This window comes from Vipera ursinii (genome assembly GCF_947247035.1).
Source record: "Vipera ursinii genome assembly, chromosome: 1".
Lineage (NCBI taxonomy): Eukaryota > Metazoa > Chordata > Lepidosauria > Squamata > Viperidae > Vipera > Vipera ursinii.
The window spans coordinates 6,848,108-6,862,241 of record NC_139512.1 but is presented as its reverse complement, the minus strand read 5'-3'; the positions used below and the strand labels follow the sequence as shown (position 1 = coordinate 6,862,241).

At 40.9% G+C, this 14,134-nt stretch overlaps 1 protein-coding gene across 1 annotated transcript in view; it reads right to left on the bottom strand.

Moving 5' to 3' along the window:
• Positions 1-651: 651 nt before the first annotated feature.
• Positions 652-14,134, bottom strand: part of BORCS8 (BLOC-1 related complex subunit 8) — a 23,042-nt gene continuing 9,559 nt past the window's right edge. The window contains exons 3-4 of the mRNA XM_083379158.1: positions 2,620-2,684; positions 652-2,454 (exon numbers count right to left, since the gene is read on the bottom strand). Coding sequence (XP_083235284.1) covers positions 2,349-2,454; positions 2,620-2,684 — 171 coding nt within the window. The 3' untranslated portion in view covers positions 652-2,348. The remainder of the gene's footprint in view (positions 2,455-2,619; positions 2,685-14,134) is intronic.

Below are 14,134 nucleotides of genomic sequence, written 5' to 3'. Positions count from 1 at the left end.
AGTGATGGGTGAATGTGCATGCATGAAGCTGCATTTATGAAAGCGGCACACGTGAAACCATGCCCTCTCTTCCCACCCTTCCCCCCACTGCTTCCACCAGTCCATCGAACTGTAAAGGTTGGAGACTGCTGGTATAGGTAATCCTTGACTTATGACCGTAATTGAGCCCAGAATTATGGTTATGCCTTGAGGCATCACATGGCCAGACCCGATTTTTCAACATTTTCTAGTGGTGATGTTAAGCAAATCCATTTTACCCAATGGGCTTTTTTTTTGGCCAGAAACTGGAAGTACTGGAAACCAGCAAAATTTGAAAAAAATAAAAAATCATAGTCACATGACCATGTGATGCTGTAGAGGGCTGTAAAAAGTGAGCGGGTTGCCAAGTGTACAGAATACGATCACATCACCACAGAGGTGTATGGGTGTGAGGCGGCCATAATTTCAAAACTGGGTTACAAATAGTTTTGGGGAGCCCATTGTAACTTTGAACTTGAGGACTATCTGTACTGAATTGAAGGCTTGGTAGACTTTTTGATTATAGTGAAGACTGGAACAGCAACATCAGATCAAGTCTGTGAATCCAACATCCACAGTTTGTGTGCCATTCGGAAAGCGATAGTGATTAGGGTTCGCAAGAGCTAAAGTCCGTAACAAGACCTCACCTCAAGTCAGGAATTACACGCCTTTTAGTGATTTAGTTAGAACCATTACCATACTTTTACATAAGCCAGAAATGAAATGTAGGCATGTCCAAGGAGAAACATGGGCCAGCAGATGCAAATGACACTCATAATTTCAACAGAATTTTCCACTTCAGTAGAACAAGAGAGAAAATTCACATCTCTCCATCCTCATGATAATGGTTGAACAGCATAATCTGGATTTACCCTGCAAAGCTATTGCAAAGATTCCTAAAAGTAAAAATGTCACTGAATATTTTGATCCTAAAACCCTAATCCTAAAACTAAAAAAACCCAGTATAAATAACAAAAACTATATATCAAGCCTAGCTCAAATTCCTTGCCCTGTTACTGAAAAAAGGAATATTATCCCATAATTCCAAATTCTGGGTGATCACCTGATCTAAATGGAAATTTGTTCCTTGGCTAGAGTTGGCATTAATTATTTTTGGGGGGGAGGTGGGGGGGAAGGAAGGGTAAGAACTGGGCTGGGCAGGGAGCTGTCATGAGTATTAAAAGTATTTTCCCCCTAGATTTGGGATGGATTTTTCCTTTGAATTATATTCATCCAAATTCAGGGATTCCTACACTTTTCGTCTGTTGTGTTTCCCACTTCCAAAGGGTAAGAAAGGAATCTCTGATTTTCACCCCTTGGGATTGGAGGGGGCTCTGGAGACCATGAAAAGCTGATGGAGGGCAGGATGGGGGCATTGATGCAGGCCTTGGATAGCTAACCAGAGACACAAATAAGGTCTGGCAAACTCCCTTTATACAGAACCAGGAGCCCATTGGATTCACATCAGCGAGAGCAGAGGGGCGTGTAAAATGGAGTGTCTTTGAGCACGCTCAGGATCAAAGTAGGATAATATTGCTCTCTGCAACCCAGGAGATTGGCCGCATTAACCAATTGACCCCTTTGCCATTCCGAAATCTATGATATGGATTTATCTGATAGGAAAACTAGGTCTTCTCTTTACTTTCCTTGTGTAGGGTGGGGTAGGGGATCGTCTTAAATCTAAGATTGCTTTCCCTTTTTTGACAAAGGCAGGAGATGGCAAAACCTAGCTTGACCGTGAGAACAGAAGGACAGTCACTTGGAATATCTTGAAAAAGGAAGGAGAGGATAAGATGAAGCAGGGAGAACTGGGAGAAGAACGGGCAGCCAATGAGAAGGCACAACGCCTGTTTTACAAGTACAGGAGGTCCTGGGTTCAAAATCTGGAATTTTCAAATACAGCTGGCACATCTGAGGCTCAGGAGTGGCGTGATCAGCTTGCCATCAATCATGAGCTACATGGACCAACAGTTTGGCTCAATATAATGGGATCCCATGTGTTGTCTCCCCTCCCCTCTTCCTCTACGAAGCCAATCCTGTCTCACCCCAGCACTTGTACAAGACATGACACAGCAAGAAAAATCTTGCCTGCAGTGTTTCTTCCTTGGAAACCTAAGTATTGCTAACCTATGTGCTTTGCTTAGAGCAATTTTTTAAAAATTAACTGTAATTATTGATGTTAAAAAAATGATTAAACCTGGAGACTGGTTAATATAAACGTGTCTTGGTCACATCCGACGTGTAGAGCGGCTTCCCCCTTGGCATTTGAAGCTTCTTTCCATAAGTAGAGAGGATGACCATGAAGTTTTCCCAGACCCGGATCTCCAGAGCTACCTCCGTGCAGAATTCAACCGATCTTTTACGGCAATGGCGTGTTTAAGGAGCCCTTCAATGTTCTTGAAATACATGGTACTGTCCTTCATATTCTTGATGGCACTGGAGAGGAAGGAAAGCACCTGGTTAGAATTACAAGAGTTGGGGAAAGAATGGATCAAGAGTGTCCCAGCCTCAGAAATCCAGGAACAGGGACAGAGAGAAGAGTATTTCTCATGTAGGGGCAGGGGTTAGAATGGTGAAAAACGAGTTGTTAAGGGCAGTCACCTGCAGGCATATTCTACCGTGTAAATGGCTCCTTGACTCTGCTCTTCCCAGCTCTGCATGTCAGCCTGCAAAAAGAAAGGACAGCTGATCTTTTGCTAGGTAGAAGCACAAGAGACCTGGTGGTCAGAATGCAGTATTGCAGGCTAATTCTGCTCACTGCCAGAAGTTCAATTCTGACCAGCTCAAGGTTGACTCATCCTTCCATCCTTTTCAGGTTGGTAAAATGAGTTCCCAGATTGTTGGGGGCAATAGGCTTGACTCTGTAAACTTCTGTAAAGCGCTATTAAGTGCTATTGTTATTGCTATAAAACGTTCCTGCACTTTCTGTCACCCTTCTTGCCCTGTGCAGAAATGCAAAGTGGAAAAAAAAGGGATTTACCTTTGTTCACTTTTCCCTTAAGCTTTTGACTCCAGTTTTTACAAAATGTCTATATGTCACATTACCAGTAATTCTCGACTTACAATTATTTGTTTAGAGACCACTCAAAGTTTCAACAGCACCTAAAAAAGTCATTTATGACCAGTTGTTGCGCTTACAACCGTCACAACACTCCCAAGATCATGTGATCAGAATTCAGACACTTGGCAACCAGCATATATTTACAATTGTTGCAACATCTCGAGATCATGTGATCACCATTTGTGACTTTTCCAGCCGGTTTCCAACAAGCAAAGTCAGTGGGGGAAGCTGGACTGATCTGCTTAACAACTGTGGGAAAAAGGTGATAAAATCAGGTGCGACTCATTTAAAAACCACCTTGTTTAGCAACCAAAATTCTGGTCCCAATTATGGTTGAGAACTACCTATATATCTTTTAAGGTGAACCACATTATGCAAAGCATGGAAGAAGAGCAGATATGATGGCTTTTTTTTAAGAGTCACTTTTTCTCATATCCTATCTAGGTACTATCCATTTTCCACATTAGTTCACACAACCCCTTTCCCATTGCTTTGAAGGATGTGAGAATGATTTATCCCATCACTGTTTAGTTAATGCTGAATAAGAAAATTAACAATGCAGTTAAGTAACAAGGACATATTCAAAAGAGCAAAGGGAAACCAAGAGGTCAAGGAGAAGAAGTGAAGACAGAGCTTTTCCTAATATAATTATCCAGAAGGGAATTATCCCTTTCCAGTGGTGGGATTCAGTCGGTTCGCACCACTTTGGCAGAACCGGTAGCTCATTTTTTGTTGCCCAGGCCCAGAATGGACTTCCGAAAGTTACATCCACACAGAGAACTGGTTGTTCACATATCTGAATCCTACCACTGTCTCCTTCCCAATATGCAGCTTCTTAAGATATTTTTGAGTTTCTCCCAAACTGCTCAGAGTCCATAAAGAAAACCAGTTGCACCCCAAACAATTCTGAAGTGATCCACAACTACTCAACCAATAGGTTGTGAAAGGGTGATTTGTTACTTCAATCTGGCTTAATTTATTTTTCAGGAGCAGCCTAATTACTGACTCAAAGAGGCTGGTAGTGCTCCCTCTCTCATAGAGGCATTTAACCACATTCTTCTTAGCAATGTAACAAACACAAACTGATAAAAGGAAGATATATATATATATATATATATATATATATATATATATATATATATATATATATATATATATATATATATATATATATATATATGTTTCAAATGTTAACTCTTTAGATTACCTTGCTAGGCCCCAAACATGGGGCAAATCTTTATTTCCTGTTTTCAGCCTATCTTGAAGGCTATCGAACAGGCAGTAGTCACACCGGACAATTCCTATATTTGTGTAAATTACTAACAAAGAATTAAAGGGAAACTGAAATGCATTTCTGACTCATTAGTCGTCATCAGCCAGCCATACCCTTCTGAGATTCGAACCATGGGCTGATTGCATATGAGGCAGTGTTATTTGCCTCTAAGCCACAAGGTCTCTCTCGCTCTGTTAGCTTTTTTTTTCTGCAAGGGAAGATATGTTTCAAATGTTAACTCTTTAGATTACCTTGCTAGGCCCCAAACATGGGGCAAATCTTTATTTCCTGTTTTCAGCCTATCTTGAAGGCTATCGAACAGGCAGTAGTCACACCGGACAATTCCTATATTTGTGTAAATTACTAACAAAGAATTAAAGGGAAACTGAAATGCATTTCTGACTCATTAGTCATCATCAGCCAGCCATACCCTTCTGAGATTCGAACCATGGGCTGATTGCATATGAGGCAGTGTTATTTGCCTCTAAGCCACAAGGTCTCTCTCGCTCTGTTAGCTTTTTTTTCTGCAAGGGAAGATATGTTTCAAATGTTAACTCTTTAGATTACCTTGCTAGGCCCCAAACATGGGGCAAATCTTTATTTCCTGTTTTCAGCCTATCTTGAAGGCTATCGAACAGGCAGTAGTCACACCGGACAATTCCTATATTTGTGTAAATTACTAACAAAGAATTAAAGGGAAACTGAAATGCATTTCTGACTCATTAGTCGTCATCAGCCAGCCATACCCTTCTGAGATTCGAACCATGGGCTGATTGCATATGAGGCAGTGTTATTTGCCTCTAAGCCACAAGGTCTCTCTCGCTCTGTTAGCTTTTTTTTCTGCAAGGGAAGATATGTTTCAAATGTTAACTCTTTAGATTACCTTGCTAGGCCCCAAACATGGGGCAAATCTTTATTTCCTGTTTTCAGCCTATCTTGAAGGCTATCGAACAGGCAGTAGTCACACCGGACAATTCCTATATTTGTGTAAATTACTAACAAAGAATTAAAGGGAAACTGAAATGCATTTCTGACTCATTAGTCGTCATCAGCCAGCCATACCCTTCTGAGATTCGAACCATGGGCTGATTGCATATGAGGCAGTGTTATTTGCCTCTAAGCCACAAGGTCTCTCTCGCTCTGTTAGCTTTTTTTTCTGCAAGGGAAGATATGTTTCAAATGTTAACTCTTTAGATTACCTTGCTAGGCCCCAAACATGGGGCAAATCTTTATTTCCTGTTTTCAGCCTATCTTGAAGGCTATCGAACAGGCAGTAGTCACACCGGACAATTCCTATATTTGTGTAAATTACTAACAAAGAATTAAAGGGAAACTGAAATGCATTTCTGACTCATTAGTCGTCATCAGCCAGCCATACCCTTCTGAGATTCGAACCATGGGCTGATTGCATATGAGGCAGTGTTATTTGCCTCTAAGCCACAAGGTCTCTCTCGCTCTGTTAGCTTTTTTTTTTCTGCAAGGGAAGATATGTTTCAAATGTTAACTCTTTAGATTACCTTGCTAGGCCCCAAACATGGGGCAAATCTTTATTTCCTGTTTTCAGCCTATCTTGAAGGCTATCGAACAGGCAGTAGTCACACCGGACAATTCCTATATTTGTGTAAATTACTAACAAAGAATTAAAGGGAAACTGAAATGCATTTCTGACTCATTAGTCGTCATCAGCCAGCCATACCCTTCTGAGATTCGAACCATGGGCTGATTGCATATGAGGCAGTGTTATTTGCCTCTAAGCCACAAGGTCTCTCTCGCTCTGTTAGCTTTTTTTTCTGCAAGGGAAGATATGTTTCAAATGTTAACTCTTTAGATTACCTTGCTAGGCCCCAAACATGGGGCAAATCTTTATTTCCTGTTTTCAGCCTATCTTGAAGGCTATCGAACAGGCAGTAGTCACACCGGACAATTCCTATATTTGTGTAAATTACTAACAAAGAATTAAAGGGAAACTGAAATGCATTTCTGACTCATTAGTCGTCATCAGCCAGCCATACCCTTCTGAGATTCGAACCATGGGCTGATTGCATATGAGGCAGTGTTATTTGCCTCTAAGCCACAAGGTCTCTCTCGCTCTGTTAGCTTTTTTTTTCTGCAAGGGAAGATATGTTTCAAATGTTAACTCTTTAGATTACCTTGCTAGGCCCCAAACATGGGGCAAATCTTTATTTCCTGTTTTCAGCCTATCTTGAAGGCTATCGAACAGGCAGTAGTCACACCGGACAATTCCTATATTTGTGTAAATTACTAACAAAGAATTAAAGGGAAACTGAAATGCATTTCTGACTCATTAGTCGTCATCAGCCAGCCATACCCTTCTGAGATTCGAACCATGGGCTGATTGCATATGAGGCAGTGTTATTTGCCTCTAAGCCACAAGGTCTCTCTCGCTCTGTTAGCTTTTTTTTCTGCAAGGGAAGATATGTTTCAAATGTTAACTCTTTAGATTACCTTGCTAGGCCCCAAACATGGGGCAAATCTTTATTTCCTGTTTTCAGCCTATCTTGAAGGCTATCGAACAGGCAGTAGTCACACCGGACAATTCCTATATTTGTGTAAATTACTAACAAAGAATTAAAGGGAAACTGAAATGCATTTCTGACTCATTAGTCGTCATCAGCCAGCCATACCCTTCTGAGATTCGAACCATGGGCTGATTGCATATGAGGCAGTGTTATTTGCCTCTAAGCCACAAGGTCTCTCTCGCTCTGTTAGCTTTTTTTTTTCTGCAAGGGAAGATATGTTTCAAATGTTAACTCTTTAGATTACCTTGCTAGGCCCCAAACATGGGGCAAATCTTTATTTCCTGTTTTCAGCCTATCTTGAAGGCTATCGAACAGGCAGTAGTCACACCGGACAATTCCTATATTTGTGTAAATTACTAACAAAGAATTAAAGGGAAACTGAAATGCATTTCTGACTCATTAGTCGTCATCAGCCAGCCATACCCTTCTGAGATTCGAACCATGGGCTGATTGCATATGAGGCAGTGTTATTTGCCTCTAAGCCACAAGGTCTCTCTCGCTCTGTTAGCTTTTTTTTCTGCAAGGGAAGATATGTTTCAAATGTTAACTCTTTAGATTACCTTGCTAGGCCCCAAACATGGGGCAAATCTTTATTTCCTGTTTTCAGCCTATCTTGAAGGCTATCGAACAGGCAGTAGTCACACCGGACAATTCCTATATTTGTGTAAATTACTAACAAAGAATTAAAGGGAAACTGAAATGCATTTCTGACTCATTAGTCGTCATCAGCCAGCCATACCCTTCTGAGATTCGAACCATGGGCTGATTGCATATGAGGCAGTGTTATTTGCCTCTAAGCCACAAGGTCTCTCTCGCTCTGTTAGCTTTTTTTTTCTGCAAGGGAAGATATGTTTCAAATGTTAACTCTTTAGATTACCTTGCTAGGCCCCAAACATGGGGCAAATCTTTATTTCCTGTTTTCAGCCTATCTTGAAGGCTATCGAACAGGCAGTAGTCACACCGGACAATTCCTATATTTGTGTAAATTACTAACAAAGAATTAAAGGGAAACTGAAATGCATTTCTGACTCATTAGTCGTCATCAGCCAGCCATACCCTTCTGAGATTCGAACCATGGGCTGATTGCATATGAGGCAGTGTTATTTGCCTCTAAGCCACAAGGTCTCTCTCGCTCTGTTAGCTTTTTTTTCTGCAAGGGAAGATATGTTTCAAATGTTAACTCTTTAGATTACCTTGCTAGGCCCCAAACATGGGGCAAATCTTTATTTCCTGTTTTCAGCCTATCTTGAAGGCTATCGAACAGGCAGTAGTCACACCGGACAATTCCTATATTTGTGTAAATTACTAACAAAGAATTAAAGGGAAACTGAAATGCATTTCTGACTCATTAGTCGTCATCAGCCAGCCATACCCTTCTGAGATTCGAACCATGGGCTGATTGCATATGAGGCAGTGTTATTTGCCTCTAAGCCACAAGGTCTCTCTCGCTCTGTTAGCTTTTTTTTTTCTGCAAGGGAAGATATGTTTCAAATGTTAACTCTTTAGATTACCTTGCTAGGCCCCAAACATGGGGCAAATCTTTATTTCCTGTTTTCAGCCTATCTTGAAGGCTATCGAACAGGCAGTAGTCACACCGGACAATTCCTATATTTGTGTAAATTACTAACAAAGAATTAAAGGGAAACTGAAATGCATTTCTGACTCATTAGTCGTCATCAGCCAGCCATACCCTTCTGAGATTCGAACCATGGGCTGATTGCATATGAGGCAGTGTTATTTGCCTCTAAGCCACAAGGTCTCTCTCGCTCTGTTAGCTTTTTTTTTCTGCAAGGGAAGATATGTTTCAAATGTTAACTCTTTAGATTACCTTGCTAGGCCCCAAACATGGGGCAAATCTTTATTTCCTGTTTTCAGCCTATCTTGAAGGCTATCGAACAGGCAGTAGTCACACCGGACAATTCCTATATTTGTGTAAATTACTAACAAAGAATTAAAGGGAAACTGAAATGCATTTCTGACTCATTAGTCGTCATCAGCCAGCCATACCCTTCTGAGATTCGAACCATGGGCTGATTGCATATGAGGCAGTGTTATTTGCCTCTAAGCCACAAGGTCTCTCTCGCTCTGTTAGCTTTTTTTTCTGCAAGGGAAGATATGTTTCAAATGTTAACTCTTTAGATTACCTTGCTAGGCCCCAAACATGGGGCAAATCTTTATTTCCTGTTTTCAGCCTATCTTGAAGGCTATCGAACAGGCAGTAGTCACACCGGACAATTCCTATATTTGTGTAAATTACTAACAAAGAATTAAAGGGAAACTGAAATGCATTTCTGACTCATTAGTCGTCATCAGCCAGCCATACCCTTCTGAGATTCGAACCATGGGCTGATTGCATATGAGGCAGTGTTATTTGCCTCTAAGCCACAAGGTCTCTCTCGCTCTGTTAGCTTTTTTTTCTGCAAGGGAAGATATGTTTCAAATGTTAACTCTTTAGATTACCTTGCTAGGCCCCAAACATGGGGCAAATCTTTATTTCCTGTTTTCAGCCTATCTTGAAGGCTATCGAACAGGCAGTAGTCACACCGGACAATTCCTATATTTGTGTAAATTACTAACAAAGAATTAAAGGGAAACTGAAATGCATTTCTGACTCATTAGTCGTCATCAGCCAGCCATACCCTTCTGAGATTCGAACCATGGGCTGATTGCATATGAGGCAGTGTTATTTGCCTCTAAGCCACAAGGTCTCTCTCGCTCTGTTAGCTTTTTTTTTCTGCAAGGGAAGATATGTTTCAAATGTTAACTCTTTAGATTACCTTGCTAGGCCCCAAACATGGGGCAAATCTTTATTTCCTGTTTTCAGCCTATCTTGAAGGCTATCGAACAGGCAGTAGTCACACCGGACAATTCCTATATTTGTGTAAATTACTAACAAAGAATTAAAGGGAAACTGAAATGCATTTCTGACTCATTAGTCGTCATCAGCCAGCCATACCCTTCTGAGATTCGAACCATGGGCTGATTGCATATGAGGCAGTGTTATTTGCCTCTAAGCCACAAGGTCTCTCTCGCTCTGTTAGCTTTTTTTTCTGCAAGGGAAGATATGTTTCAAATGTTAACTCTTTAGATTACCTTGCTAGGCCCCAAACATGGGGCAAATCTTTATTTCCTGTTTTCAGCCTATCTTGAAGGCTATCGAACAGGCAGTAGTCACACCGGACAATTCCTATATTTGTGTAAATTACTAACAAAGAATTAAAGGGAAACTGAAATGCATTTCTGACTCATTAGTCGTCATCAGCCAGCCATACCCTTCTGAGATTCGAACCATGGGCTGATTGCATATGAGGCAGTGTTATTTGCCTCTAAGCCACAAGGTCTCTCTCGCTCTGTTAGCTTTTTTTTTTCTGCAAGGGAAGATATGTTTCAAATGTTAACTCTTTAGATTACCTTGCTAGGCCCCAAACATGGGGCAAATCTTTATTTCCTGTTTTCAGCCTATCTTGAAGGCTATCGAACAGGCAGTAGTCACACCGGACAATTCCTATATTTGTGTAAATTACTAACAAAGAATTAAAGGGAAACTGAAATGCATTTCTGACTCATTAGTCGTCATCAGCCAGCCATACCCTTCTGAGATTCGAACCATGGGCTGATTGCATATGAGGCAGTGTTATTTGCCTCTAAGCCACAAGGTCTCTCTCGCTCTGTTAGCTTTTTTTTTCTGCAAGGGAAGATATGTTTCAAATGTTAACTCTTTAGATTACCTTGCTAGGCCCCAAACATGGGGCAAATCTTTATTTCCTGTTTTCAGCCTATCTTGAAGGCTATCGAACAGGCAGTAGTCACACCGGACAATTCCTATATTTGTGTAAATTACTAACAAAGAATTAAAGGGAAACTGAAATGCATTTCTGACTCATTAGTCGTCATCAGCCAGCCATACCCTTCTGAGATTCGAACCATGGGCTGATTGCATATGAGGCAGTGTTATTTGCCTCTAAGCCACAAGGTCTCTCTCGCTCTGTTAGCTTTTTTTTCTGCAAGGGAAGATATGTTTCAAATGTTAACTCTTTAGATTACCTTGCTAGGCCCCAAACATGGGGCAAATCTTTATTTCCTGTTTTCAGCCTATCTTGAAGGCTATCGAACAGGCAGTAGTCACACCGGACAATTCCTATATTTGTGTAAATTACTAACAAAGAATTAAAGGGAAACTGAAATGCATTTCTGACTCATTAGTCGTCATCAGCCAGCCATACCCTTCTGAGATTCGAACCATGGGCTGATTGCATATGAGGCAGTGTTATTTGCCTCTAAGCCACAAGGTCTCTCTCGCTCTGTTAGCTTTTTTTTCTGCAAGGGAAGATATGTTTCAAATGTTAACTCTTTAGATTACCTTGCTAGGCCCCAAACATGGGGCAAATCTTTATTTCCTGTTTTCAGCCTATCTTGAAGGCTATCGAACAGGCAGTAGTCACACCGGACAATTCCTATATTTGTGTAAATTACTAACAAAGAATTAAAGGGAAACTGAAATGCATTTCTGACTCATTAGTCGTCATCAGCCAGCCATACCCTTCTGAGATTCGAACCATGGGCTGATTGCATATGAGGCAGTGTTATTTGCCTCTAAGCCACAAGGTCTCTCTCGCTCTGTTAGCTTTTTTTTTCTGCAAGGGAAGATATGTTTCAAATGTTAACTCTTTAGATTACCTTGCTAGGCCCCAAACATGGGGCAAATCTTTATTTCCTGTTTTCAGCCTATCTTGAAGGCTATCGAACAGGCAGTAGTCACACCGGACAATTCCTATATTTGTGTAAATTACTAACAAAGAATTAAAGGGAAACTGAAATGCATTTCTGACTCATTAGTCGTCATCAGCCAGCCATACCCTTCTGAGATTCGAACCATGGGCTGATTGCATATGAGGCAGTGTTATTTGCCTCTAAGCCACAAGGTCTCTCTCGCTCTGTTAGCTTTTTTTTTTCTGCAAGGGAAGATATGTTTCAAATGTTAACTCTTTAGATTACCTTGCTAGGCCCCAAACATGGGGCAAATCTTTATTTCCTGTTTTCAGCCTATCTTGAAGGCTATCGAACAGGCAGTAGTCACACCGGACAATTCCTATATTTGTGTAAATTACTAACAAAGAATTAAAGGGAAACTGAAATGCATTTCTGACTCATTAGTCGTCATCAGCCAGCCATACCCTTCTGAGATTCGAACCATGGGCTGATTGCATATGAGGCAGTGTTATTTGCCTCTAAGCCACAAGGTCTCTCTCGCTCTGTTAGCTTTTTTTTCTGCAAGGGAAGATATGTTTCAAATGTTAACTCTTTAGATTACCTTGCTAGGCCCCAAACATGGGGCAAATCTTTATTTCCTGTTTTCAGCCTATCTTGAAGGCTATCGAACAGGCAGTAGTCACACCGGACAATTCCTATATTTGTGTAAATTACTAACAAAGAATTAAAGGGAAACTGAAATGCATTTCTGACTCATTAGTCGTCATCAGCCAGCCATACCCTTCTGAGATTCGAACCATGGGCTGATTGCATATGAGGCAGTGTTATTTGCCTCTAAGCCACAAGGTCTCTCTCGCTCTGTTAGCTTTTTTTTCTGCAAGGGAAGATATGTTTCAAATGTTAACTCTTTAGATTACCTTGCTAGGCCCCAAACATGGGGCAAATCTTTATTTCCTGTTTTCAGCCTATCTTGAAGGCTATCGAACAGGCAGTAGTCACACCGGACAATTCCTATATTTGTGTAAATTACTAACAAAGAATTAAAGGGAAACTGAAATGCATTTCTGACTCATTAGTCGTCATCAGCCAGCCATACCCTTCTGAGATTCGAACCATGGGCTGATTGCATATGAGGCAGTGTTATTTGCCTCTAAGCCACAAGGTCTCTCTCGCTCTGTTAGCTTTTTTTTCTGCAAGGGAAGATATGTTTCAAATGTTAACTCTTTAGATTACCTTGCTAGGCCCCAAACATGGGGCAAATCTTTATTTCCTGTTTTCAGCCTGTCTTGAAGGCTATCGAACAGGCAGTAGTCACACCGGACAATTCCTATATTTGTGTAAATTTGGTTCGAATCTCAGAAGGGTATGGCTGGCTGATGACGACTAATGAGTCAGAAATGCATTTCAGTTTCCCTTTAATTCTTTGTTAGTAATTTACACAAATATAGGAATTGTCCGGTGTGACTACTGCCTGTTCGATAGCCTTCAAGATAGGCTGAAAACAGGAAATAAAGATTTGCCCCATGTTTGGGGCCTAGCAAGGTAATCTAAAGAGTTAACATTTGAAACATATCTTCCCTTGCAGAAAAAAAAGCTAACAGAGCGAGAGAGACCTTGTGGCTTAGAGGCAAATAACACTGCCTCATATGCAATCAGCCCATGGTTCGAATCTCAGAAGGGTATGGCTGGCTGATGACGACTAATGAGTCAGAAATGCATTTCAGTTTCCCTTTAATTCTTTGTTAGTAATTTACACAAATATAGGAATTGTCCGGTGTGACTACTGCCTGTTCGATAGCCTTCAAGATAGGCTGAAAACAGGAAATAAAGATTTGCCCCATGTTTGGGGCCTAGCAAGGTAATCTAAAGAGTTAACATTTGAAACATATCTTCCCTTGCAGAAAAAAAAAGCTAACAGAGCGAGAGAGACCTTGTGGCTTAGAGGCAAATAACACTGCCTCATATGCAATCAGCCCATGGTTCGAATCTCAGAAGGGTATGGCTGGCTGATGACGACTAATGAGTCAGAAATGCATTTCAGTTTCCCTTTAATTCTTTGTTAGTAATTTACACAAATATAGGAATTGTCCGGTGTGACTACTGCCTGTTCGATAGCCTTCAAGATAGGCTGAAAACAGGAAATAAAGATTTGCCCCATGTTTGGGGCCTAGCAAGGTAATCTAAAGAGTTAACATTTGAAACATATCTTCCCTTGCAGAAAAAAAAGCTAACAGAGCGAGAGAGACCTTGTGGCTTAGAGGCAAATAACACTGCCTCATATGCAATCAGCCCATGGTTCGAATCTCAGAAGGGTATGGCTGGCTGATGACGACTAATGAGTCAGAAATGCATTTCAGTTTCCCTTTAATTCTTTGTTAGTAATTTACACAAATATAGGAATTGTCCGGTGTGACTACTGCCTGTTCGATAGCCTTCAAGATAGGCTGAAAACAGGAAATAAAGATTTGCCCCATGTTTGGGGCCTAGCAAGGTAATCTAAAGAGTTAACATTTGAAACATATCTTCCCTTGC